Source organism: Tetrao urogallus, assembly GCF_951394365.1.
Source record: "Tetrao urogallus genome assembly, chromosome: 8".
Classification (NCBI taxonomy): Eukaryota; Metazoa; Chordata; class Aves; order Galliformes; family Phasianidae; genus Tetrao; species Tetrao urogallus.
In genome coordinates, this window is record NC_136821.1 from 22,621,594 (window position 1) to 22,649,089 (window position 27,496).

General features: G+C 41.8%; 1 protein-coding gene across 2 annotated transcripts in view; it reads left to right on the forward strand.

The window, feature by feature from the left end:
- Positions 1–13,252: 13,252 nt before the first annotated feature.
- Positions 13,253–27,496, forward strand: part of UBE2E3 (ubiquitin conjugating enzyme E2 E3) — a gene marked incomplete at both ends in the record, with an annotated part of 54,257 nt that continues 40,013 nt past the window's right edge. The window contains 3 exons of one of the 2 annotated variants that reach the window (XM_079538794.1): positions 13,253–13,400; positions 14,490–14,692; positions 16,868–16,918. In XM_079538794.1, the coding sequence (XP_079394920.1) occupies positions 14,499–14,692; positions 16,868–16,918 (245 nt within the window). Of the gene's footprint in view, positions 13,401–13,823; positions 14,112–14,489; positions 14,693–16,867; positions 16,919–27,496 lie in introns of those variants that run through there. The other variant, XM_079538793.1, reaches the window with a different exon arrangement.

Consider the following 27,496-nt stretch of genomic DNA (forward strand, 5'->3'; position numbering starts at 1 on the left):
CTCATTTATCACTTACATGACACCTAGGGGACATAAGTATACTGAAGCATGAAAATGATACACTCAAAACATTTGTTGTTTCTTTTATTTCTTCACACCTTCAAGTAAGATATATGCTCTCACTATTGAAAACCTATTCATACTTGAAACCAACTCAGGTCTCTAAAACATGTTTAACATATTCTAGCTAGGGGAAAAGATAATAAGTAAATAAGGAAAGTAATTTATTTACCAGTCCCCTGCAGCTACTGTATTATTTATCCCAATGCAAAATGTTACCAAATAAGAATTGTGACATCCCACACAGGTGTAAATGATTAATTACACACAGGCACAGAGCATACAGCAGATTGCACAGGATGCAAAAAATTTTCCTGTTCTTACTGAGAGTCATTTTTAACTGTCACTAAATCCACCTAAGTACAATTTCTGTGTTTTTTTTTTTCACCTCCTGTTTTTGGGAGTTTTATTTCTGCGTAATTATTACTCTTAGAAAATTCTGGATGAAATAGGATGGGTTACAGACGTGCACCAGGATTCCTTCAGGAACAACCACACAAAACTCTCTTTACAAATCCCTCCTCACACACAAACACACACACACAAAACAAAACAAAAAAAACTATCACCATAACCACAACAACCCACCTGGTCAGGAATAATTCTCTGCCACTCCTGCAGGACAAGAGAAGTCCACGCTACTGTGGACCATAGCCAGTTCTTAAACTATGTGCTGCACAGCTACTTTACTGTAGATTTTTTCTTTTCAAATAACCTATTTTCTGTTTTCATTTCAAATTTCTGTATTTTTCATAAAAGTTTGCATTAAAATTTCCATAGTATCAAGTTAAAATTGAAACATTGCAAGGATGTGTTAAGGAGACTTCGGTTTACCAAAGTTAAAAGGCAATGCAACTAGAAGCAAGCGGGTTTTTTGTTTGTTTGTTTGTTTGTTTGTTTTTTTGTTTGTTTTTTTACTTTTCTTGAAACATACTTATCACATAGAAATGTTTAAAAATTACAAGAAAATTTTTACTATGACCACTGCTTCCTATTCCAATAAGATATAGTAGTCAAAAAACCAGAGATGATTCCTATCGCAAATATTTGTTATCTAAACAGATAACGCACAGACAGCAGATTATGAAAAAAAAGTACCATAAAACAGTAATGTTGTGATTATCAGATTCCACAAGGTCTTCTTTTCTGCTGGTGTTGTACTTTGTGATCAATTGCTTTATTATTGAAAAATTTTAATACACGAGTTTACCTTTTATTGGAAAGCAAAGAATATACACAAGAGATAAAAACATTCATAGCTGCAACTACGGAAAAAGCTGAATCAGAATTTACATCTGGAGAATCCATAGTGGAGAGAAACCTAGATTGAAGCCCTAATAGTATGTTCTAACTGAGGCTCTAAAGGCTCTAATAATGTAATATCTGATACAACAAGAATCCTACAGTTGTCTTTGTGAATTTTACATTGTCTAGTAAGAATAAGCTCTACCTTCATTCTTTCTTTTACAGAGGCTATGGAATCCTCTTTTCTTCTCTGTGGTCATCTTCATGAAAAACAAGACACTTTAAATCCCTCCACTCCTCTTCCAAGTTTGCCAGAAGTTGTTTAGGGTAAAGGATAAATCTATGCATTCATACTGTATAATTACTAAAATTTTGTTTTCTCAAGAAACCAGGTTGAAAAGAGGATGAAGGAAGCACTAATAGGAAACAGTTGTTTCCCTAGGGTGAGAGGGGACGTGGCTGGACAGGCAGGCTTTCAAGAATGGGAAGAGAGGATCTAGAGTGGAAAGTTAAGTAACACAGCGAGAAAAGTGGTTAACCCACTAAATGAGAAGTTGTGGGGATTGAAACAGACAAGGAGTGGGAAAGATGAGAGATGAAATCAAAGCAGAAAGTGAGAAATGAATGAGAACAGCAGAGTGGATGAGAATACAGAAATAATAATAATTATCAAGCTTGTTGGGGTGAACAGCTTAACAACTAGCCCCCTCTGGAAGACATTTTCTCAAATTACTTGCAACCACAAATTCATTTGTCTTAATGCAAATGAATAATGCAAGCCATGGAACCTGCAAGTGGAGAAACATATATACATATATACTTCAGATAGCACGAGAGATGGCAGCGATCAGAAGTTCTGGTATACTGGTTATACTCACCAGTATGGAACAGAAGGAACATAAAAGGAATGTTCCATGCTGCAAACTACAAGAATCAGAAGTCATTCTGCAGAGATATTTAAATGATATTTGAAAATAAACTTCAGTAAAAGAACGCTCATGCTCCAGGAAAAGAGGTCACGGTGAGAGAAGTTACAGAGCTATGACAGCTAATAACTAATAATGAGTAACTGTTTGTAGCCAATGACATGATAATGGGTTTGGAAATGTTATAAAAATGGGAATAATTTTAAAGATTAAAATTAATCTGGTTTGAGGACGAAAAGGTCTTCAGTTTTATTTAGTAATTTATTGAGGGTTTAAAGTTAATTTAAAGCCTAGAAACGCAAGTGGATGATTTTAATCCTTTCCTGAAACTGGCTTAGTGAAGGCCAGACTGCTGTATTGGCTCTGGCACTTTCTTTGGTAACAGAAATGCTGAGGTGGGTGATGCTGAATGAATTGATGATGCAGATGTAAAGGGCAACAGTCTCCATAACTACCCATGCCCACCACATAGTTCAGAAGAACATGACACTGTTGCAAATCCCATCCTGCTTAACTGTGGAAAGGAAGATACAGTTTTGTTTGCACTACCTAACCTTACAGAAGTGAGGCCCCTCCAGTTTTCTCTTGTGTGTTCTCTAGAAGGAATGCCACAGTTTGACCTTCCCTAAGACAGGAGCCAATGAAAGTCCCCTTTCACAGAGCTAAAGATTTCCATGGTAAGAATGGAAAAGACAAAGTTGGCACCTTATTTTCAGCTCTTATAAAGAAGTGGTCTCTTGCCTTCAAAAGAATGTGTCAATTTTATTTTCAGAGAACAATTCCACAAGGAGTCTGAGCAGACTTTGAGGCCTGGCAGTGCTTGACTGGAATGTATGTGGGGGAGGGGCAGAGGGAACAGGCACAGAGCAAATAGCCAGGAGAGCACATCAGCAATGCTTCTCTCCTTTAAAAGTAGATTGGCTTCATTACAACTCTTCCTTCTCTTTTTTAAAGTTGATCAATTTCTAAGAAACTGTGAATTTACAATACTTGTCTATTAAATTAATTTGGGTAGAATACAGTGAGAAGTAAAAGACAGTCCAGAAGAAGCAGGTTATTCTGTATTTCCAATTGGTGATCTCAAAGAGCCTTAACAGTAAGCATCAATTACTGCTTTCGAGAGCATGAATTGTAAGTAACAACAATTCTCATTTTACAGATGAGAAACCTCAGACACAGGTCCTGTGACTGCAGGGGTCGCAGTGTAGCAACAGTATCTCATCTGTCAATCCCTGCTGCTCTTTCCCACATTATAGGATCTTTTCTCCAGAAATTAATAACTAATATTACTATGGGTCGCCAGCCTAAATTTGCTCTTTCCTTTGCCTAGACAGGGGTTTATCTAACTTATTTCCTTTTTTTACTCTTCATCCTGACCTCTTCTGCTTTCCTCTTTTCCTCACTGCTGCTTAAAATTGTGTACATGGTGAGGATAGCATGGCTAAAATAACATGTTGTACTTTACCCTGAAGGCTGTGGAAGTTGTGATCATTCTTATCTGTTTCAGCAAGGGGTTCAAAAGACTTCTCTATTGCCAAGAAAACTTCATCTTCTACTGTCATGCGACTTACCCTTGGCATTAGGAGAAGTGCTGTTCCTAAAGTAAAGTAGATGGCAGGAAGGAACATCGTCTGAAAAAGAGCTGCTCTAGGTAATAACTTGGAAAACAAAGTATTTAAATTTAATAACAATATTTTGTAACTGACCCAAATTCTGTGGAGGGACAGCCTACAGAGGGAAACAAACCCCTTAGATCCCAGGCAGCACAGTAAGTATTAGTGAGCTGATATACCTGAAGACAGAACAGAAATCTCCTCTTTCTGGTGATTGATGGAAAAATATTTGTTATTTGGAAGATCTGTTGTATGTAGAAATATTAGGACATGTGGTCTAACTTGAGCAAAGTACTGAACAAAACACTGTTTTTCTTCTTCAAATATGGTCCTAACAATGTTTCAGCTGCTTTGCCAGAGCCTGAATCATCCTGCAACAAAGATGGACAGGCACCATCCAAAATTACAAGTAAGCATCAGTTTCATCCTATATTTCTAGGAAGTGCCTTTTCTCAGAAATTTGCTGACATCTTCGCAGGATATTAAGGCCTGTGCTGGCTGCATGACTACCACCTGCCAAAGATCATTGGAGTTTTCTGTTAGGCATGCTACAGTTTCTTGAGAGTACACTCCTTTCACAGTATGCTATGTTCAGCCACATGTTAGAAATTAATCTACCCCAAGATACCACAGAGAAACGATTTTTGTACTGTGATAGTCTCAGTGATACTGTTTATCTGCAAGTATTATAACACCTCCAAACTGTGTTCCAGTCTGCTTTATTCCTGATATATCTGACAACGACAATAAGAAAAGAAGGGAGACAACACGAAAAGAGAACTAAATCTACTAGCATGGACTGGTGGAAAAATGCAAGACAGCCCATATTGTAAGAGGGAAAAAAAAAAAAAAACTTACATCCAAAAAACCAATAACAACCAGACCATTTTCATTTCAGTGGAGGTTCTAAAGCACCTGAGTTGAAAGATTTTCAGTTTGAAGAGCAGACACACCAGGGCAGGTAAGCAACTCTATACTTTAGGCCACTCCTAAGTTTGCAATTGACTTTGTGATACAACCAACATACACCAAGCTGGTTACCCAAATAATAATCATGCAACTGACTGGAAAGATAATTTGGGAATGTCTGAGTGCAGTCTGTGTGTAAAATCTATAAGCATCAATTTAGGAACTCTCTCTTGTGTGAAGAACTGGCAGCTGGCTTGATGGCAGATGCATTCAAATGATATTGCTGCCATTTTACCATTTGTGGCTGAATAGCAAGTATAACATACCTTTTCTCCCTTCCTTTTTGAACATCCCGGTGGACTGAGTTTGGCTAGCTGGCATCATCTGATCTGGCTTTCTTAATGCAGGTCAGAACAGAGCAGATCAGTACAGAGGTCAAAATTCAGCAGTTCTTGATCTTGCACTCAACAGCATGAGTTTTCTGTTAATACAGTAGAAAAAGAAACAGATATAATCAATCCACATATAATTATTCAAGAGAACGGTGCATTTTTTCCCACTTCTGTAGGGTTTTTTGCATCAAAATGTAGTAGAGGACTGCACTAAATGAGATACATACAAACACTGTGGAAGGGAAGATAGGTGCTTTCTCCCACTTCTTTCTCACTCTTTCATTCTTTTTTTTTTTTTTTTTCATCAGAGCAGAAATATGGCTTATCAACTGCTAGCCCTGAATCTTAACACAGAAGTTTTTCTTATTCTAATGGACATTACTCATACAAAACATGCTTGTTTGCTTGACATTGATAGTATTAATGGCCCCATCAATATTAGATGCTCAGAAATAGTGAGAAGAAAAAGAGTTCATTTGCACTTTGAAGCCTCTTTTCTGTGGGGCAGAATTCCCTGAAAGAGAAATTTTGGGATATACTTTGCTGTTTCCTTGCTAATAAAAAAAAAAAAAAAAAAAAAAAAAAAAAAAAGTATTATTACACAGATTTTTGTTTGCTTCAGGAACTTACACATTTTGAGTCATTTATCCAGACTATCAAAGTTTAATAGCTATTAATTTGATAAAATGAATCTTAATGTCACTGTATTTCTTCAAAGAAGGAAGGATATATCACACGAGCATTTCAGTTAGAATTGTGTTAGCGCCATACTATTTCAAAGTTAAGATTGAGAAAGATAATTAAATAGAAAAAGAATGTACTCTGGAGACATAAAATGCACACTGCAAAATGTCTGCTATTAAATAGATATGCTTTAATCAATTCAGACTACCAGAACTGCTCTGTTTCTCTGTCTCCTTTCTCCTTGGTTTGATGCTGAGATAGTAAAGTATCATATCAGAATCTCAGAGATATATATTGAATATTACAAGATATCATAGGTAAAGTATTGGTGGGAGCTTCTGGCTGGTTGTTTATTTCCTAAAACAATCTGGCCACCTGTTTATGTGCTGGGAATTAAACACTGGGATTTAGACACTTTAAATATCTGTGTCTCAGTTAACAGTAAATTAGATGAATTTGATTTCACTGGCTAGGTTCCCTAAACAAAATTTCCTTTCTTCATTAGTAGGATTAACATAGTCTATTAGCATTACTATTTAAAATCACAATTGACAGCAAAGGCCAAAAATTAATCTTCGCAAACAGTTGAAATAGGGACAAAAATAAGCAGACTTCTGGAATGATGATCTCCATTTAGCAAATTAATTAAAACAACGTTAGGTAACTTAGGAATAAGAATACCCCTGAGACTTTTTTTTTTATGGCTTTCAAGATCATGGATACAGTACAAAGTAAAAAATTGTTTGATGTTAGATGTGTGGAAGCAGCTTCACTGGCATATTTTTTCTGCTGTTTTGAAGTTAGCTCCACATTCTGATTTCTCCTGGCATAGCATGGTCACCCCTGTTTTTATTTAACCAAACAGCACTCTTGATGACACAGTATATTAATATTCACACTAAACATTAGTGAGAACATAGTAAAGAGAAAGTGAAAAATGACTGTTAGAAATTAGAGGATGAATAGGCAGTGCTACAGGTAGGCAAATGCAAGCACAGGTGGCACAAGTTAAATTCACTTCTCCTAGTTCTCCTCACTAGTGTTTCTGAAAACATAGGAGTATAATTTTAGCTTCATTCAGTTTGGAAACACTTTAAAGCTTGACTTTAACTGATACTCTGGTTGCACTAATTGTATTTCAAGCTTGCACCTAAAGCTGCTGCCCTTCTGCACTGTGACTTCCTTACAAACAGCACGCCCAGTGACACAGAAGTGCAGGTATACAACTCCCCTACCTGAAGAGATAGAGTGAGCTATCAGCCAGGGAGGTAATAACAGAAGCAAACACGTGAAAGCTTTTCAGATAGGGCTGCACTCTCAGCCCTCACCACCATACTGGGGATCCCTTCCTAACACATTCTTTTTCCTGTTATGATTGCTGTGGGAGTATCTCCCACCTGCTGGGGCACAGGGAGGATTGCTGAGAACAGCAAAACATTCTCCTATTGCAGAGACTGTGAAGGAGCTCAGAAGCCTAGGCTGTGGAAGATCAGCCCCATTCAAATTGCAATGGTAATTTATGATGATAGAGCCTTGACTTGCCTTTCCTGTCCCTCTGCAGGAGGTTAGGGCTTCTAGACAGAAAGAGAGTGGTAAGTGCAAACAGTAACGCTCCTGGTCAAAAAACAAGATGTCACAATGCTATTTTACTGGACTCTAGTAATCCTGATCCGCAGAGGCTTAAAAAGATGTTGCTTCTTTATTGCACAACAGGTAATCAGGCAAGCTGGCTTTTTATTCATTGCAGACCAGATAAGGGGAAATATATGTGGGCCGTACCATATAAATTGGGTGAGTTCAGAAGTGTTACAGACTTTCTAGGCAGGCAGATGTAAGGCACTGTGACTCATAGCAAAGGAGACTGACTGCTCCCGGGGATTTGCAAATTTTCTAAAATGCTGACCAGTCCCTTCCTCTTTGATGGGATGGCAAAACAAGAATTGGAAGAGCCTTCTGAGGGCCAGTGTGTCAAACTGCAGGGCAGGTAAGCCAGATAAAGCTGGTTGAACCAATTTTCACCAGTCCTAAATGTGACAGAAAATTTGTACGTACCCACTCTCAGAAAATCATATTAGCCAGACTGAAGGAGCTCTCCAGGATCTTTTTGTTTCTAACAACCCCCTCAGAATCAACCAATTTAGTAACATAAATTTTATTTCACTAAAAAAAAAAAGGGGGGAGGAGAGAGGAAAAAAAAAGCAGCTATCAGTCAGCTTATGAATAATGCCCTGCTCCATGTGTATGTTTTTTTCTGACCTCAACACGGTCAGCAAGCTTGACTTTGTAATTATCTTGCCTTCTTCTGGCTGGCATGAAAGAGGATATTAGCTCTATTACTACCAGCCTATTAACTTTCTGCTTTCACTCACACAGCACAGGCTGGTCTTTTGGAGCCAAAGGTTTTTTGAAGCCAAATGTCTCCAATCTGAGCAGCCTGTGGATAGCACTAATATCTATGCTTGTGTATATACTTAGAGATAATTTAATCTGAGATAGTTTAGGGGTGGAATATCTCTGTAATGGGGAAATGAGAACTTTATGAGGCCTTCAGCACTGTTTGCTACAACAGCTACAACTTTTGCAAGAGAATATCACACACTGAAATGATGGCACCATTTTACTATGGCCTTTGTGCTGAACAGGGACAGATTCCCAAACAACGCTATTTGAGAATGCTGGTCTACCAGGATTGTATTTGTAGAGCTCAGTTCTCCCTAACTTACAATATACACATTACTCAGTTGAATATACACCCAAAAATAGTTTCCTGGAGTTAATGAAGTAGCTTGTAGATGTATTGTTCACACACTTTGCTACACATAAAAGTCTGACAGCATTTGCATCTTACTCACAGTACTCTACTAAAAACTGAGCCTGTGTTAAAGCAAGCTGAAACTATCAGCTTAAGTACACCAAGGCTTTTTAAAGTCAAAATTTCAAGGGAATAAAAATCATTTCATGATACTGTTTGCAGACAATTGCTCACTGAAATGATACCTATTTACAAAGACAAAAACACCCTTCTGAAATGCAAATCATTATTGTCCAGTTCATACACTAATCCCACCTGAATTTTCTTTCCCTTTTTAACCTTTTTCCATTTACTCACAGCTTTCCAAGTAAAACAATAACTCCATAGGTTGAAAATGTTTTAATACAAGGTGCTGGCAAGAATAAAAAGTATGGATTTTTTTTTTTAAGGTACTTATTATCATTTGACATGCACAGACACTGGATTAATACAAATGATTTCAGAAACTCCAAAGGGGCCATTATGTCTTTTTTTGCATCAATAGTCCACACACAAAGAGAGAATTTACACAACGGAATACAAGGACTCCATGGGAACACTAAAATCAAGACATTTGTGCTTCAAAACACACATTTACCTGATATGTTTTTTAATGCTTAATGCTAATCTACTTATTAAAACCTAGTACCCAGCTGACCACTTTGTGTGTAAAAAATGTTTGCCAACTGCAGTGCATAACATACAAGAGAACTTGCTAGCTATTCAGTGGGTTATGATAAAGATTAACTAACATCAAGATTTTCTATGGATTTAAGTAGAGCAGAAAGGTAACCTCCTAATTCCTCTGCTAAAATACAGTTGGTCACACTCTTTTCCTCATGGCATTATTCAAGCATGTAAGAACTCAGAGAAAGAAAACATACTCTGAAAACTCCTTTAAGCGTCCCAAATTCTAGGCCTTGTGGCAGTCTGCATTACAGCAGTCTCAAGACTACTGCTGAACTACAAGAGAGCTTCCAAAAAGCCATTCTTCAAAGAGGAACAACTGAAGCACAGCAGGGTTCTGGCTTTTGCCTTCATTTTTTCCACTCTCCCTCCCACCCCCTCCTTTTCCATCCTTCCTCCACCACATTCTTGTGCCACGATTCAGAAGATGGCAATGCAAAGCCAACAGATGGGCTAAACACAGGCTGACAAAGAGACAGAGAAGTGGTTCCTAACTGTTGGATCCTGCCTGCTGCCATGCTTACTTTACCTCTGCTTTTTTTTTTTTTTTTTTTTTTTTTTTTTTAAGATTCTTGAGGATCCAAAAGAATTGAAACATACTAAGAAGATTGTTCTTTAGGGACTTATTTTTCATTCATAAAGCCAAATAAACCCAAATAAATAGCATCACAACATAAAATAATCCTATTTATTGTAGTGATTTTAATTTTAAGGCACCACAGGATGAGCTGTAATTACTGACTTTGTAACAGGCTTCCTGTGCTTCATTCTGAAAGTTGTTACATCTCTTCCTGGCACAAGATTTTACTTCATTATAACCTGTTTTACTAGCTCTACATGGTAAAATTGTAAATTATTTGGGGAAAATATGGACTGGTTATCACAAGAATTCTATCACAGAAGGGTCAACAGTTGTTACTATGGAAGTAATTAACAGCAAAAACACAATCCAAATTTTGACACATTGCATAGACTTTAAAAATAAATAAATAAATACTTATTTTGTTTCCATGCTCCACAGTTTGTGCACGTTCAGCTGTAGCACCACAGTAGAGCTCCAACATGTACTTTAACACAGCCCAGTATGGGAACACACACAGGATAGAAAGATGCATTGCTTAGTTGGAGATATATTTACTGTCAGGAAGCAATGATTTTGTGATAAAGAAGATGGAGTATATAACTGCAAACATTAAGTAGTATTTTCAATTGATCTGCTCTTAATCACAAAAAATGTACACTGGCTTTATTTTACCATCTGTACACCTTTAAAATGGTAAGGGCAAGGAGATCAAGCAATGATTTTCTCATCCCTCATAGTTTACTTGTGAGAAGCGGAAAATGCCTTCACCCTAGTTCTGGTGCCAGGCATTGAGTTGTTTGCTATCACAGCATTTTGCATCAGACGGAGAAGATTGAATTGTGAATTCTTCCTAAATCCAGTAAGATATTCTCAAATGCCTGTGCATTTGAGCTGTTACAACTCTGCATGCCAACAGCAGCTTCACACCTGTGCTCTGATAGAATAGGGGGATCAAGACATATCTAAGAGATACAGGGCCTCTTAAGAAACCACCAATGCTTGTGTTGGGGAAAAAATATATACATGCATATATAAATAAAGGGCATCTCAGTGGGGAGAAAAAAGTAGAAAAAATGCAGACCCATTTTCCATGCCCAGGACCATCCAAACAAGTCTGAATGTAGGAAAGGTTAGGAAAGCTCAGGAAGGTTCTGCACTTCACCCTACTATTTGAACTTTCACAGTTTAAGTACTCAATAAAATGGCAGAAAAAAAAAAAAAAAAAAAAAAACACCAAAAACAGTTTCCTTTAACTGATAGGTGTATCAGTTAAAATTACACTAACATCAAATCACAAGGGATACAAAAAGTCACAGAGATCGTGATATGGAGCTTTGTTCCTGAAATCAGCACTTTCTCTGCTTCCAACTGCACTACATCTCTCAGTGCATTACTTTTTCTACAGTTGACAAGATAACAAACATACCCTAGGAAAATACAGCCCTGTAAGAAGAAAGTGTCATCCTTTGAGCCTTGATGTCAAACAAATGAATATTCATTCAGATAAACACAAGTTCCTGTAGTAGATCTGTTTTAATAAGGTACAAAAGGCTGGAGGAAAAACAAACAAAAAAAAAAAAAAAAAAAAGAAAAAAGAAAAAAGAAAAAAGAAAGAAATCTGGACTGGCTTTCAATTATCCTCTGTTAAATGGGCTTTATTTTCATTTTGTCTCCTAAAAGCCACAGAAGCCACAACACATAGCAATTGATGTGGCGAGCAGCCCTTGACCAATCTACTTACATTCATTCTGTGGATGCATGCTCTGCTAACCATTTTTTTGGACATCCATGCAGCTTTTCATCTGAAACAAAATAAAAGTTGAACACTTAGTCCTGACCCTCAAAGTACCAGCAACCCCCATTTTGAGCATCAATAGGAAAAAGAAATGCTTTTACTGCTGACTGATAGATTTTTGATATTGCCACGCTTCCTTATACTAATTATGCCCAAATTGCTCATCATGCCTGATACTGTTTATGCTAAGAATTTTCTACACCTCAGGGGCAAATCGCCTGTAGTGATGATCTGGTAATTCTCTGCAGCCCACTTTGACAAACAAACCTCTGGTATTCCTCCCTACCGCATCACTCAGCTCATCCACCCGACCTTCAGCGTTACCGTTCAGCTGAGGTAACCCCAGCTTCCGAGAAAACCGAACTCGCTGACACCGCTCAGCTCCTCCAGAGTGCAGTATGCACCCTGTGGCCTCTCCGTCCTGCTAAACTTAAGCAAACAGGGGCTTGAAGCCTTCGGGCTGTCGGTGAGGAAAGCCCTCGAGGCGCACGGTGCTGAGGTGAAGCCCGGCTGCTGGACAGCGGCTGTGTGTCCGTTTCTAAAGCAGAGCTCAGCAAGCGTAACTCCTTTCCCGCCTGCTGCCACCACTTATCCGCAGCACAGGTACTTATCGCAAACAGTTACGCTGCTTTTACGGGTGGGTTTTATTGCTGCAGGATCACTTTGGAATCTTCACACTGCTCCAATTTGTGGACGCCTCTTACTGCAGCGCACACTGAGCAGGCGGTGCGAGCAGCTCCTCAGGCGCGGCTGTGACAGGACGGGAAAGAAATTCGACCTCCTTCCTATCGCCTTCCCGTGGCACCTATTGCCACTGATACAGACTACCCTCTTTCCTCTGTGAAAGTCAGAACTCGGCACCTAGATTCTTACGGAGCGACTCCTAATTCTGATTTTCATCTGGACGGGGCGCAAGGCGTGCGCGGGGCGCGAGGCGACTGTGGCGGTGCGGTTGGAAGGGCCCAACCACCGCCGGCAGCCCCCACGGGCGGCGAGGTGCAGCCGGGACAGCAGACGGAGGGCACCCGACTGCTGAGGACAGCGGCGGTGCCCGCAGTCAGGAGGTGGGCAGGAGCCGGGCAGAATCGTGCCGTGCCGTGCCGTGCCGTGCCGTGCCGTGCCGTGCCGCGCTACGCCGCGCCGCGCCGCCGTCGAGGGCCGTCCGCTCCCCCCGGCGCGCGCCGCCGCTTTGTCCTTGCCCGGCCCGGAGCACGCGCGCCCTCGGCCGCGGCGGGAGAGCGCCTGCGCGCACCCCAGCCCGGAGGGGGGCGCGCTCTGCTGGCCGCCAGGCGGGAGCGAGCGCCCCCTCTGCTCTCCCCTCCCCCGCTCTCGGCAGCCCCGCCGACAGCGGGCCGGCAGAGAGGCGGCGGGCGGGGGCCGTCTGTCCCCCCCCCCCCCCCCCCCCCCATCTTCTCCCCCGCCCCCGGCGGCGCGCGCCCGCCGCCCCCCGCCCCGGCCCCCCGGCCCGCCGCGGGAGCCCGCGCCGCAGAGCGGGGCCCGCCAGCGCCACCCGCCGGCCGCGGGGCCGCACCGCGCCTCCCCCCGTCCCCCCCTGCTCCGGCTCTCAATGTTCCACACCGCCCGGCCACAGAGCCGCCGCCGCCGCCGTAGAGCCCCCCGGCCGCCTCCGTCCCCTCCTCGGGCGCCGCGGGCCCGGCCCGGCCCCCCGCCATCCCGCCCCTCCGACCCAGCAGCGGGACAGGACGCCGGCGAAGGTAAGCGAGAGGCGGGCGAGGCGGCTGCGGCGGCGGCGGCGGCTGGGCGAGCGCGGTGGGGGGAGGCGGGGAGGAGCGGGGGGGCCGCCGAGGAGCTTTGTTCTTGTTTTCGGCGCTCGCTGCCTGCCGGCGGCCGGGGGCGCGGGGCCGGCCGAGTTCACGCCTCACTTGGTGCACACACGCGCGGCGCCGAGCGGGGCCGAGCCGAGCCGAGCGGGGCCGGCCGAGCCGCCGCCTGCCGCGCCGCGCCGGGCTCTCCCCACAAAGCGCGGCCGCCCCCGGCCCCGCAGCGGCTCCCGACCGCCGGGCAGCCCCCTCCCCCCGCCGCCACCATGTCGGAGCGGGGGGGGAGGCCGAGAGGGCAACGCGGAAGGTGCGGGCGGCGGCGGGCTGCCTCCCCCCCGGCGGCCCTGCGGGGGCCCAATGCGGCTCTGCCGGCGGGCAGTGGGGCTGCCGCTTCCCGAGTTGCTCCCGACGCATCTTCTGCGGGTTCCGCGGGGGTTTTCCTTTAAAAAAAACAACCCGCGTTCTCCCTCTTGCCCCCCCTCCCCCCCACTGCCCAGCCCTTTAAATGCACAGAGCAAGTGTACGCTTCGGTCTGAGAGCTGCCCGAGTCTCATTGGCAATGGAGCTCCTCCGAGAGAGGGATTGAGGGGGGATCTGGCGTTTGGACCCAATAAAATGCTCCGTTCCAGTGTAAATATTTACAGGGTATCGGTGACTCCTTAAAAAACATTCCCGGGGAGGTCTGTTATTTACAATGTGTCATAAGTTATTAATGCGCGTTTCTTAAGTGCCCTGCTCAATCTGTCTGTGCCTCAGAACCAAGCCGACAATTGGCATATTGTTTGAAGCATGACAAAAATGCAAGTGGGTTTAAAAATGGGAAATGCCGGTGTTTTCCAAAGTGTGAATGTTGTGGTGTAGCTGTCAAGTTGCAGCCCCGGCGGATGAGACAAAGAAGAGGATCCTGGTGGGTTTGTCCATGAAATAGAGTTGTCATCAACCAAAGTATTCTTCAGAGCTCCGGACGGTGAGGGGGTGACCTGCGTGCTGTAGTAACTGCCTCTTCTCCTCCTTCCCTACAAGTTCCCCACGATGTCCAGTGACAGGCAGAGGTCAGACGATGAGAGCCCCAGTACCAGCAGCGGCAGCTCAGATGCCGACCAGAGGGATCCCCCAGCACCTGAACCTGAGGAGCAGGAGGAAAGGAAACCCTCTGCCACCCAACAGAAGAAGAACACCAAACTCTCCAGCAAAACTACTGCTAAGCTATCTACTAGTGCTAAAAGGTACTTGTGGCATCCAGCGTCCTGTAGCGGTTTTGCACGGTGTATGGACTCGCAGTGTTGCACTGCACTTCCAAAGGCAGAGAGATTGCTTTAAAGCCACATGAGAAATAGTACAGTACAAACTTCTGTAGCATGCAAGTCTGCTGGGAAGGACCTTCATGAGTTCAAGTCCTCTGGGACAGTAATACACAGGCTGGCCATGTTTCTTCCGAGTTGTTGGAGAACTTGGTAACTCACAGGCCGGTCAGGGGGCACCTGCGTGCCTCTCATGTTTGTAGAAATGAGCGAGAAAGCGTCAGCTTCAGGTGTCTGGTTTGCTGAGACAGGTTTATGTCCCTTGTTCGTGTAGGGTGGATCTTCCTGGTGTATTTCAATGCAGGCTGTAGGGTGATGTCAAGCAGTGCTCTTTAATTACAGAAGTCACACAAGCCCCATGGCTTTTGCAGGCCTTATGATTGCAGAAGAGCCTCGTGCACCTTAAAGTCCCAGTTCTGTCCTGCAGTGCTTTCTGGAGAAAGTCAGGCAAATCTTCTCTCACAGGATCTGTGGATTCCAACCATAAGGTTCTTCAGGTGTAGCCTCTAAGTATCAAAATCTCAAGAAACCTTGTCAGGCTTTATCTGCTGCATTTTTATTTACACACAAGGTTACTGGCAGTCCAGCTCTCGAGACGTGTACTAATTATTTTCTGTAAGTTCAGCTGTGTGAAATAAAGCAAACTTTAATTCCCTCAATCCCAGTTGCCTTCTGAGATGAAACACAACTTTCTGGCTTTTCCCTGGAGTTCCCTTTCTTTACAAACATTTACAAATACGCTATAGCAAGAGGAGCTGTGCAATAGCCACAGTAGCTTTCAGTTTTGCTGATCCAGCCCAAATACAGTAGCTCAAACTTTGAGGAATGTTTTTAGTAATTTTGCACTGTACTTAAACTCAGTAAATACATTTTGCAATGTCTTAGAATTACTGCAGAATGTGACAGGGTGACTGATGACTTTTGAGTTTGTTAAAGAAACCCTTTGGAAGAGGAGTTGGCTGCAGAAGGAAAAGTTCTGGAAACACTGTGGACTTTGTAATTTATTGCTAGATTTTGGGCTTTTCTTTCTTTCTCTTTTTTTTTTTTTTTTTTTTTTTTTTTTAAATGCCTGAGGTGCATCACGTAGAGGCTCACAACTGAGTTTTCTCCACTTAGCTTTATTTTGGTTAATCATTGCGAGTCCAGTTCCGTACATCTCCAGTGGTTCAGTAGCGTGGTTGGACTTAATGGAAATGGTGCAAGGGCTTTCAGGGCAGTCGCTGTTAGTTCATACTTTAACACTTGCTGTACACGTGGAAAAGCAGTCTTGCTTGCATGGGTTTTCTTGTGGAGGTTTTTTTGTTTTGACATTTTATAGAGGAAATTGCCTTGAATCTTTTAAAGTTACACCTCCTATGGACATGGATAAATGGTAAGATTAACACGAAGTTTTCAGTGTTGCTTTTCTGGACTGTAACATCTTGGGAGTGGTTGTTACAATGTCAATCTAAGCTAAAGATTATTTCAGGTTATTATGTTGCTTTTTATCATGTAAATACAGCTCTGGTAAAGCTGGGGGAGGAAAGGCAGCAGAAGGTGTTGAGAGGAGCAAAGTTGATGCAGAGATGATTCCAGTGTCAGAGGCAGCCAGGCAGATCTGCAAACCTACTTTTTAAACACCCTGCAAAGCAGGAGGTAGAATATTGCCAAAAGAATACATTTGCTGACAGCACGGCTCGCTTCTTCAGCCTCGATCACAGCTCTGTAGCGCTGGTTTAAAGTCATTGTCAAATGTGCTTGTACGGCCTCCCTCCCCCCGGCTCATTTGCATATTAGCTTGAAAAGAAAATCTCTCCGGCAAGATGTGCTCGGATATGAAAAAGAGTTGCTGTTCTGGGTACTTGTGGGAGATTCCTACCGAACTCGGCTGTGAGTGTTCTGTTTATACACAGGATCGAGCAGGAAAAAAAGCTGCAAAGTTTCTCAGCTGTGGGATTTGGGTTATACCTCTGAGAACAAAGAGGAAGCAGCCATGTTAGCATTACTGAAGGCAAAGCCAATCTTGCATTTAACTGCATGGTGGTAGAGGGCAGTGTAATTCCCTGATTTATTCTATAGACTATCTCAAATGCTTTGTGTCTGTTCTCGTTTCACCAACAGAATCCAGAAGGAGCTAGCTGAAATAACTCTTGATCCTCCTCCTAACTGCAGGTATGTAACAGCTTCTTAAATCGTGGACAGTGGTAGGAGATTAACGTGCTCAGGCTAATAAATGGGAAAGTTCATGTTTACAGCTGGTGACTATTAGACAACAATCGTGTGCAGCGGGTTGAACAAGCAAAGGGAACGCTTGATATTTTGTCTGCATGCTCTAGGGGTAGTCATTAGTGGTTGATGTACATAGAGAAATGTATGCAGTTTGTTTTATGTAGTTGGTCACTGCCTTTGTGAAACGTTGATTATGTGAACTTCAAAATACACTGACGCTTGCAACGTGATGTTTGCATGTAGGTTGAACTGTCTTTTGAGTGACAGTTTAGAGCCATTGCTTGGTTCTGAAGCAAAAGTAAAGAACCGAATGTGATTTTTATATGCTTTCTCTTAGAGTGTTGCTTAACAGTTAGATAAGAAGTGTTGCCTTCACGTTTATGTGCCTGTCAGTCAGAGCTGCAGTCCCTTGGTAAAGAATGTTTTCAAAGAGGTTCCCAACCTGAGAAACACTTCTGTTGGTTTTTAAGAAATGAATTTATAATCTTGGAACGCTGGGTGATACAATCTTAAATAAAGGAAAGGTAACTGGAACACTGATCTGTAGGAAAGTTAAATAGTAACATAGCTGGCTAATTTCTTTAAATCTTTAACATGTTTTACTTTTGTTTAAAAGATACATAAAATTCTCATTAGCTGTGAGCATCCAGCAATCAGACTTGCACTAAAACAGCATATAAATAGTGTTGTTTCATTTGATGCATCTCAGCATGCTTTCTGACTGTAAGATTTCTTCAGATTAACGGCTCATGTGTAACAGTAAGCCGTGGACACAAAAAAAATGCTGGAAGTGCTTTCTGGTTCTGGGTGAGAACTGTTGGGCATTTGGAATAGTTTGAAAGATTGGCACAGGTCTTGTGAATTTGGTAAGATGCGAGTTGTTCTCATTATCTTAATAGGCCTGCAGAGGCAGGGACTTACCGAGCTGTGTTTACTGAATCTGTGGTAAAGGTGTCTCACCTTGAGAGCAGTGCTGTGGATTGCCTCTGGCTGTCTGATATGTCTGCCTGCGAGGTTGATGGCTCTCCCTCTTCACAGGTGCAAGATCTGTAGACAGAGAGAAAATGGTCTGCTTTGATTTTAGTTCATAAACTGTTTAATAGCTATCCTGTTACTGGAATCTAGTTCTATGTGTGTCGTGTATTCTAGGCTTAAACCCCCCAAATGGGGCACGGTAGGAGAGAGAGTTTCTGAAGGAAATAAAACACTAATGCCTTGCCTTATAGATAAACAGTGAAAACATCACTGGAGCAGTTTCAGGTACAGCAAGCTGCAGCATGGCTTTCACAAAGAGAATCCACCACCCCCCTCATGCTCTCCAGTAACATCTGATCTTCAGCTCCTTGGGAAAGCATGCTCCTCTGGTATTAGCACAAGAGCACTGCAGTGAGTCCTTGTGAGCTGTACCCAGATACCCAGAAACACCATTGAAAATTATGAACCTCCACCCCCTAAAGTCTCTAAAATTATTCAAGCTTCTCTCCCATGGAGTGCAAGGGAGAATGATTATTTTTGACAGTGTCAGTGCTTCATTTCCTATAGGCATTTTTGTAGAGGAATTCATCCTTTAATCAAAAGCAACAGTATGATGATTGTATTTTTACCTCCTGCAAGTATAAAAAAAATTAGAAAGAGGCATTGACATCTTTAACAGAAGTTCTGGGTGTTCAGAATGAGCAGTTTGATTGCCTAAAAAGGTTACCACAACACTGCAAGTTCCTTTTCAGAAGGAGCCTTTCTGGCATAGGGAGGTAAATGCAGCTGAAGCAGAAGGCTTGGGCTTGTAACATGCTTTCGTATAAGGTACAGTAGCACAGATTAGGCAACAAACTGATACAACAGGCATCTGCACTTCACTGATTTACAAGCAGCAGAGTTGCTCATGTTACTGAATACATTTATTGTATATGTAAAAGTAAATAAAATGTAAAACAACAATGCATTTAAAAGCCTGCAGAACTTGGACCTATTCGTGTGTACTTTAAAAATGACAAGCCGCTTGTGTCTTAAGATCTCCCAAAGAGATTTCTTCATGCCAGGTTGTATCTCCCCCAGTCCTGGAGCTGTCCCTTATCAGTTGCAGGGTTCACAGCCATGCAGCTGATGCTCTCAGATAACAGTCCTTCTGGTTGCCCACTTATGTAACTAAGAAAACCCAGCATTTTTAAAATTACAATGGTGCACATGCAAGCAGTATGTGCTAATTTAATGGGATACACTCTCCTGTGCTGTGATAAGTGCTGCTGCTTCTCATCTGCCAGTGAGTTGCTCCCTAACACCAGAAGGGCCTGAGGTTGATTTAGTAGCTTAAAAATGACACTAACTGGCTGTGCTGTGATTGTTGCTCAAAAGATGTGTAGGTTTCCTCAGCAGTGAGATTTCCCACACTCACAGCTATTACTTCTAACTGCTGTTTTATAAAAATGCCTGAGCCCCAGGAGAGCCCCGTTCTTGGGTGTGCTGAGGAGGCCTGGGCTACACATTAAGTTCTATTTTAGGCACTGGGGCAGCAGAATGGCAGGCACGTTAAAAGTGTCCAAAAAAGCAGGGTTCTTTGCTTGCTTATCTCTATGGTATACTTTATGATTCTGTTTGGTTAATTGGGCAATGAAACATTAGAAAACTCACATTGTTTAACCACTCACAAATACAACACAGACTGCATCCTTGAGGATACCACCCCAAAAAAACCTTAATGCTGTTAGCTGTGTACTTTAATATCCTACATTCTTTTGTGTTACGGTATGATTTCCAAGAAAGACAGAGCATCAAAAACAATGAAATTAGGTTTGATCTTAAACCGCTAAAGATGACAGGAAAGAAATTGAGTACTGCTTTCACCTCGTGTTTTCTCCCATCTCATAGAAGGGCTTGAAATGAGTCAGTTACTGTCCAGCTGTAACACCAGGGCACATAAGCAGGCTGAGGACACAGGTGTCCGATCCTGTTTTTTCTTGCTTTTGCTGGCTTAACTCAAAGCTCTACTACTTGATGCAGTGTGCTGTATTTAATTTCTTTTGTGCTTTTAATAGCATAAAGCACAGCTAAAAAGGTCTTGGCCCTATTGCTCCTAGGCAGCTCAATTTCAAACCATGGCCAAGTGCTTTTACAGGCTTCAAGGTACGGAAGTGTGCCAAAACCCACTGTTGTACATTCTCAGAAAAATGCTGCAAAAGGTTTTGCACATAATGCATGTTAAATCTGTGCTGCAGAAATGCTCTTAAATAGGTTTGACATATCTGGAATGGCTGTTCTCAGCTCATGGTGAGAAACTGTTCAGAGCAGAGGTCAGCATGCCAGAGCTGAGGTTAGATCTGAGACTGCAGTGCTGACCTGGGCATCTTGGAGGCTGCAGGGCACAGCAGGGCTCCCACCCTCCAGGTGCTTCCTGGCTTTTAGGGCTGACAAGGGAGCCCTTGTGCCCATGTGTACCATGATTTAGAGCAGTTACTATTAGTTGCTTCTGGCTGCTCTGATAATCCACAATAGCAACAAGATGCATCTCATTGCCTTTCCTTGACCCTTCTCCTTTCTACTCCAAATTTAATCGTTACTGAGCTTGATGAGAAAGTTTTGAAGTTCAATCCAATACTAAAAAACTTAGTAACACCCATGCCAGTGTACTTTGTAGTTTACATTCAGTTTTACAACAAATTCAGTTTGCTGAAAACTTTGGAGGATATGAAAGCAAATACTGAAATGAGTGTATCCACTGAGAGGTTAATTCATGTGGTTTAGAAAGGAGTGAGATAAGATAGTGTGTCTTTCCCATGCAAGTGTGAGAATTGGAACATTTTATGGTCTAGTCTGTCAGTTGGACTTAATCACTTTTCTTTGTTAAATTAGAGATCAGACATCTGAAAACAAGTGCCTATAAAGGCCAGACAAAGCCACATGTCTTATAGCCCCAGTCAGAGGCAGCTTTTCTCCTTCATGCTGCTGGGAAATAGGATTTCTTATCGAGAGAGATTTTTGGATCACCCCAAAGGCTCCCTTGCTCTGTCTTGTCCTCTTGCTAGTGAGGATCTGAACCTAAACCTGATCAGGCCACTGAGAAGATTTTTCTTAATAGAGATTACTATCTCTATTAGCAGATCTTGTACGCTAATAGATACTAATGTGATTTTTTTTGAGCTGTGCTACAGAAGGTAGTAGTGATGATTTTGCTGTTTGTGCCTTCTTCTAAGCTGGCAGGCACATTGATAATTTATGAGAGGCTCATTTTAAAACTCCTGATTTTAAAATAACACTGCAAAGTACATGCACTAAGCACAATGGGAAGATAACACATAGGGCTTTTCTTTTAGTGTAAGATTCTCATGCTTCCAGAGGACTGTGTTTGTCCCTTTCATTACAGCTACACATTGGGCCAATTCTGTGCTGTACAGTTTTGACAACTAAACCCACAATCTGGTGTATGACAACGAAAAATGCCCTGCAAAACCTAGACAGATGCTTTCTCTGGTTTAGTTATGGACCCATGAATCCAGATGTTTGTAACTGTCTTACTGTGGTTATTACAGCATCAGTGAGGAAGCACTGCAGTATGTATTTAAAGCAATATAGTGCAGGTATTCTTCAGAGTAGCAATTTAAGCTCTTTCAATTGTGCTGTCTGAAGCAATGAGAAGCAGTGAATGATTGTGCTGGTGGTGCAGGCTCCTTTGTGTGCAGAGGTTGCTCTGGATGGAGCACCCTTCCACAGCCATGTGCTAGTGAGGAAGGTGCTGCAGATAAGCTGCTAGAATCTGTCCTTTTTGTTAACATTCTCTATCTACAGTAAGGTTGTAGGCAAATGTTTACTCTGCAAACAGTCATGCCTGTTGAAGATGTTACTGCACAGCTGTGGTTTGCTCCAGTTGTGCCTTGGAGGTGGCAACTCCGGTCAGCAAGTGAAGGAAGCTCATCTGCTAGTGCTACCCACAGGGGGGAAAAAAAAAAAAAGAAAAAAAAAAAGAAAAAACCATCCACATTTGCTTAAATGGCTTAAATAGATGACTCAAATGAACTCTGCTGGATTTTTCCTCCCTCTCTTCAGAGTAGGCGTTGTTCACGTGAAGCATTTTGTCAAACACACCAGGATATGAATAAGTCAATCCATTCCCTTGTCTCTCAAATGTAGTAAGTTTCCATCTCTCCTTTGAGAAAGACAGGCCTTCATTTTGCTACCTTTTAGAAATCAGTAGGAGGAAGAATATCCTGAAAGCAGTCAAATACAGCAGTACAAATGGTGCCTAAGTCTTCACATGTACTGTTGTGGCATTTTTTCAATCAAGCTTCTGACTTTTTCTTCACTGGCAACCTCCCCAGTTTTCATTTATTCTGTTCATTCCTTATTGGGTAAATGCCTTCCTATTGCTAAACATTAAAATTTCATTTTAAAAAACAAGTTTGGCTTGTTTACACCTCTGCAGTAGAAACTACAACTGTGAACACTAAATAGTTCAGTACAGAAGGAGCTGTTGATTAAGGTGGGTGTATATTAGGAATACATGCAGAAGTGCCCATGCTCAAGTTGAATGAGCAAAACTAAAAAAAAAAAAAAAAAAAAAAAAAAAACAAAAACACACAACACAACAGTACCCAAACCTGACAAGATAATGTGCCTTCTAACAGCCACATTTTACTTTGTATTCTGACTTTTCTTGCCCTGGCACTTGTTCACTACCAAGTATAATAAATCCATTCTACAGGGAAAGAAAGCTGAGGTTTGCAGAATGGTACTGAAAACACAAACCCACACAATTATTTCTAACACTTCATTTCCTGTACAGAATTTTGCAGTTGCAATTACAAAAACACAATTAAGAGGGTTCAGAAATCCTGCAAGAACATGTTTGAAGTAGCTCTCCAGCTATTCAAGTACTGTTTTCTAGTATTGTCCAGCTCTGTTCCTTTGTTGTTAATCTCAGAACATAAATCAGTGGCTCACCATAATTTAAAGGTATGTTTATCTAATGATAACCTTGATTTATTTAGAGTTATTTCTACTGAGCAGTTTCTTCCACGCTCTTCCCTACAAGAAGGATCTAGTCTAGGTCAGGGTTACAAGAAGCAGTATAACGTAACACAGCAATCAGAAGTCTGTGCTTTGTAGCCCATTTGTAGTAACAACCTTATTCTGCTATCTTTATATGTGCAGAGTGGCTGTCACCTTGTTTGCTAGTAGTCAGTCAAGCTGTCTAAGGAGTGGGGGTGATAGAAGTGTAGAAAAGCATTTTGGTAAAACATTGAAGTGTTAAGTTTTGCTGGGGCATGCTGTTATTTAACATGCTTTTATTAAAAAAAAGACACAACAGTGGAAGATTGTGCAACTCCAGAATAGAATATTTAAATTACTTTCTTTCCAGTTGAGAGTGGATGACAGATCCGCTAACTCAAATTGCCTCAAGTTTGTGGTTTATTCCAGCCCATATTAGCTTTGACCTCATTCAAGTGCAAAACCATGGGTGGGTTTTTGGTCCTCACTTGTTTTTTTCCTTTTTTCTCCTCCCCCAAACCACCACACAGTGAATTTCTCACACAAGTAATATGAGTGGAATAGTTAAGAGGGGGTTTTGCAGTACAAGTTATCATATCCACTCACAGGAATAAGTTCTTATACCTTCATATTTGCAGCTTGGGCCCTTGTGTAAGCAGTGTCCACAGCTCTGTCATACACACTCTTAAACATCTGTATGTTAGTTAAAAGGTCTAATAAATCTTTCACCAGTTTTCATTAGCAGTACTCTCAAAAGAAACAAGAAAACAAATCTTGGCTGTCTATTCTGGAATTGCAGAAATGGTTCAAACACTTTTCACTTAGCCACTGGTGTTATAGGACTAGCCCTCATTATTTCTAGTTTTGTCTGGAAACAACAGAAGAACCCAAGACTGACCAGTCTATTTAAACAGATCTTTAAGCACATGTAACACAACAGAAAGCACAGCAATAACAGAAGAGCAGCAATATCCTAGGCTGCAGCAAGTGAAGACTTGCCCAAATGCAATAGTCATAGGCACAGAAATAAAGGAAAGAAGCAGCTTACCTTCAGAAGGCCTCAAGAGCATAGGGATCTCCAGCAAGATACCCTTGCCTCCAGTGCCAACCCTTAAATGAGCTCTGGGAAGGGGTGGATCCTGGCTTCACCCCTTTCAGTCACTCAGTGCACCTGACCTCCCCTGGGTTGGCCCTGCCCTCCCAACAGGTGCTCAATCACTGCTTCAAGCCATGACTTAGCATTTCCGCTGCAGCATAAAAATTGTAAAAACCACAATGTGTCCTTAGACTGAAAGACAAATCTGCTTTTCAAATATCCATTTGTGTAGCTGAAAAAAGCCCTTTTCAGACTCTGTCATAAAACTAATTAAAATATGCCATAAACATATATATATATATGTTTTCACACTGTGCGTTGCTGACCGCTGCCAGCCTGTCATTTAGTTTGTAATGAGTAGAGTATGTGCCAGTCCAAGCACACTGATCACTTCTCTATCAGATCTATTTGTCTGTGTGTGTCAGTTACACTTCTTTGACTTATCTTTACTTTTATAGCCTTGGGATACCTAATTTTAACTCAAATTAACAAAGTGAAAATAGAAGATAATCAGCTAAATGATATTAAACCTTTTATTTAAAATGGGTCGACTGTTTCATGTAAAATTGATCTGTGGAGGTTTCCTGCACCTCATGTAACTAGGATTTGCATGTATGTGGAACGTTCTGAAACAAATAGTATAGGCATCTTGGAAAACACCTTGAGCTTGTTTCTGAGTTAAGGGCTAAGTAGGCAGGAGTAAGGATATTCAGCTGCCACCTAGGACAGGAGCATCCATTCCATTAAACTAGCCAAGAACTATGCTGTGGCTTTAAATTGGTGCAGCTTTGAGCCAGTAACCACAAGTGATAAACGTGTCCTAACCTGCTTGTGTTAATTTGGATTAATTTTCTACGGTGTACTCCTGCACAGAATGCCCTGTAGTATTATCAAGTTCAGAGCAGTGGTTGGAACACTTGTTAATTTTATAGCGCTTACTGTAAAACAGGATCTTTTAGGAACTCAGATGAAGATTTACTTGACTGATGTAAGCATCACTTTCAGAAACAGGAAAGGGGAGAGATTGCCTTGATGAAATGCCGCTGAGATCTGAGATAGCAGTAGCTCACTTTCAGGCTGGGAGAATTTTTAGGGAGGGTCTGTGGAAGACCATCCTGCAATAAATCATGATTATTATTATTATTTTTAATTAGTTATTGATGGAGATGTCCAAAAAATGTGTAGATGTGGCACTGAGGGACATGGTTTAGCGGGCATGGTGGCGATGGATTGAAGATTGGACTAGGCGATCTTAGTGGTCTTTTCCAACCTTAATGATTCTATGATCTTCAATGTTAGACTATTACAATGGTTAAAGTTGAATATATAATATACAGTGCTTTAATGAATTGTGAGTTCAACTTAGTGTTTGGCCAAATGAAATTTGTGAGACCTGTCTGGAGCCAGTAGTTGGACTCAATGATCCTTATGGGTCCCTTCCAACCTGGGATATTCTATGTGGTCATTATTGACCTGGGTACAGGACTAGAGCATATAAATATTACATTGCAAGTTAACAAAAAAAGATTATAGGCATACTGGAGGACAGAACTAGCATATTTGAATTCAAAGTGACCTTAAATTATGTGCTACTGCATGTAATTTAATAATGAGAATTGCAAGGAACAGCCCTTTGTCTAGGCATAGTGAGCTTTCACAATCCATGGGCAGAAAGACTGGGTAAGGAGTACTTCTTCAGAAAAGGTGTAGCAGGTCTGAGCATTGTATGTCTTCCAAGGATGTACAATACAAGGCCAGAGAACAGAAATAAATAGAAAAGCAGTCATAGTAGGGGGATATATTAAAGCATTGGAGACATGGTATATAAAGTCATTCCATTCAGTACAGCACTAGTAAAGGCCAGCTGGAGTACCTTATCCACTTCTAAGTGCTACACTGCAAAGTGATACAGGCTAACTGGAAAGAATACAGATCAGAGGAAAGAAAGAATAATATTTGGATTTAGAAGAAAGTTCTGCCAAGAAAATATGACAGTTACTGCTAGTCTTGTCAGGTGGTTATGGAGAGCAAATTAAATTTCCATAAGATCTAGGATAGATGTTTGGAGTTCTGAGCTGTAAAGACAGCAGTATGTGTAAGGAGACGGTGGTTATGTACCATCATAGTTTTTTAAGAATGCAAGTTAGAACAAGTTACTGTCAGGAGCTGGTTGACTATAAGTGATCCTGTGTCGAAGCAGGAAGTGGACTAGGTGACCGCTTGAGGACTAGTTCCACCAAGCAGTCTGTGTTACTAGATTCAAATAATGATATTAAAGGATTAAAGGAAGGCTCCTCGGGAAGTGATTTTTCCCTTATTTAAAAACTCTATTTTAATAATGGGGTTTTTTAGTATAATCACCCAGTGAAAATATTTCAAGTAACAGAAATAACATTGATTATTTGAGCGGTCACTGGCAGTACACGGTTTTAGTCCTGTTGTCAATTAAAAAACAAAAACAATCATTGGTGTGTGTTTTTTGTGGTTTTTTTTTTTTTTTCACTTCATTTTTATTTTTGGCTCGATCCTGTTTTCCTTGCACAAAGTTGTTAGATTCTGCTGATAACTGGAAGTAAATTAGGCATGTGTTGTGCGTTCTCCAGAGGTGTATTACCCCTATGAGAAGCTAACAGTGCTGTTGTACAGCAGATCTTAATTTTGGCTATGCCTTGTACTGTGTGCTTGGATTCTTTGGCTTTGTTCACAGGCACATAAGTACCTCTAACACAGATAAACAAGAGCAAGGGACATTTTTTTCCCTTCTAAGCAATTAACAGTAGGTAGGCAAGCCCTAATGCATCTGTGCACATGTATAACAAATAGATCAAGTGCATCAGAAAACTGACCAAGAATTTGCAGTGGATTGTGTCTCTAAGCACCCTCAGGAGTCAGGGCTCAGAAGATTGTAGTGAAACTGTAAGCAGCCTGGCAGGTTTCCAGCTGATGAGTTAATGCTGCTATAAACTTCAGTAGTTCCTCTCTGAGGCATGCAGAAGGGTGCAGACACTGGGAAAGTAGCCAAGAAAGGCAAAGAGCAGACAGTAAAGCTAAAGGCCAGCCTCAAGGATCCACAACGCTATTGTCTTGGAGGTGGTTTCTTCCCATGCCAGAAACCTCTGTTGCTCCAGTGGAGGGACTGGGAATCAGTAAGCAGATTAAGGTGTGCATTTAGTGCAGAAGAGGCCTGACTTGATTAGCATAGCTTGAGCAAAGGTAGCTGTGCTCCACACCCTTGCCACACTTGTTGGTTGGCAGCACATGGTGCTGCGGAAGGCAGTGGGATCTCATTCATGCCATAGTAGTTCTTTGAGCTTGGAGCTGCAGCCCGGCAGTTTAGGTGTTAACTTGGGTTAGTGCTTGCATTTCAATCCTAGACAGAAAGTACTGAAGACCAGGTAAGTGAGTAGAGCATCAGCAGGTCAGATTCGTGGGGCAAATGGAAAACA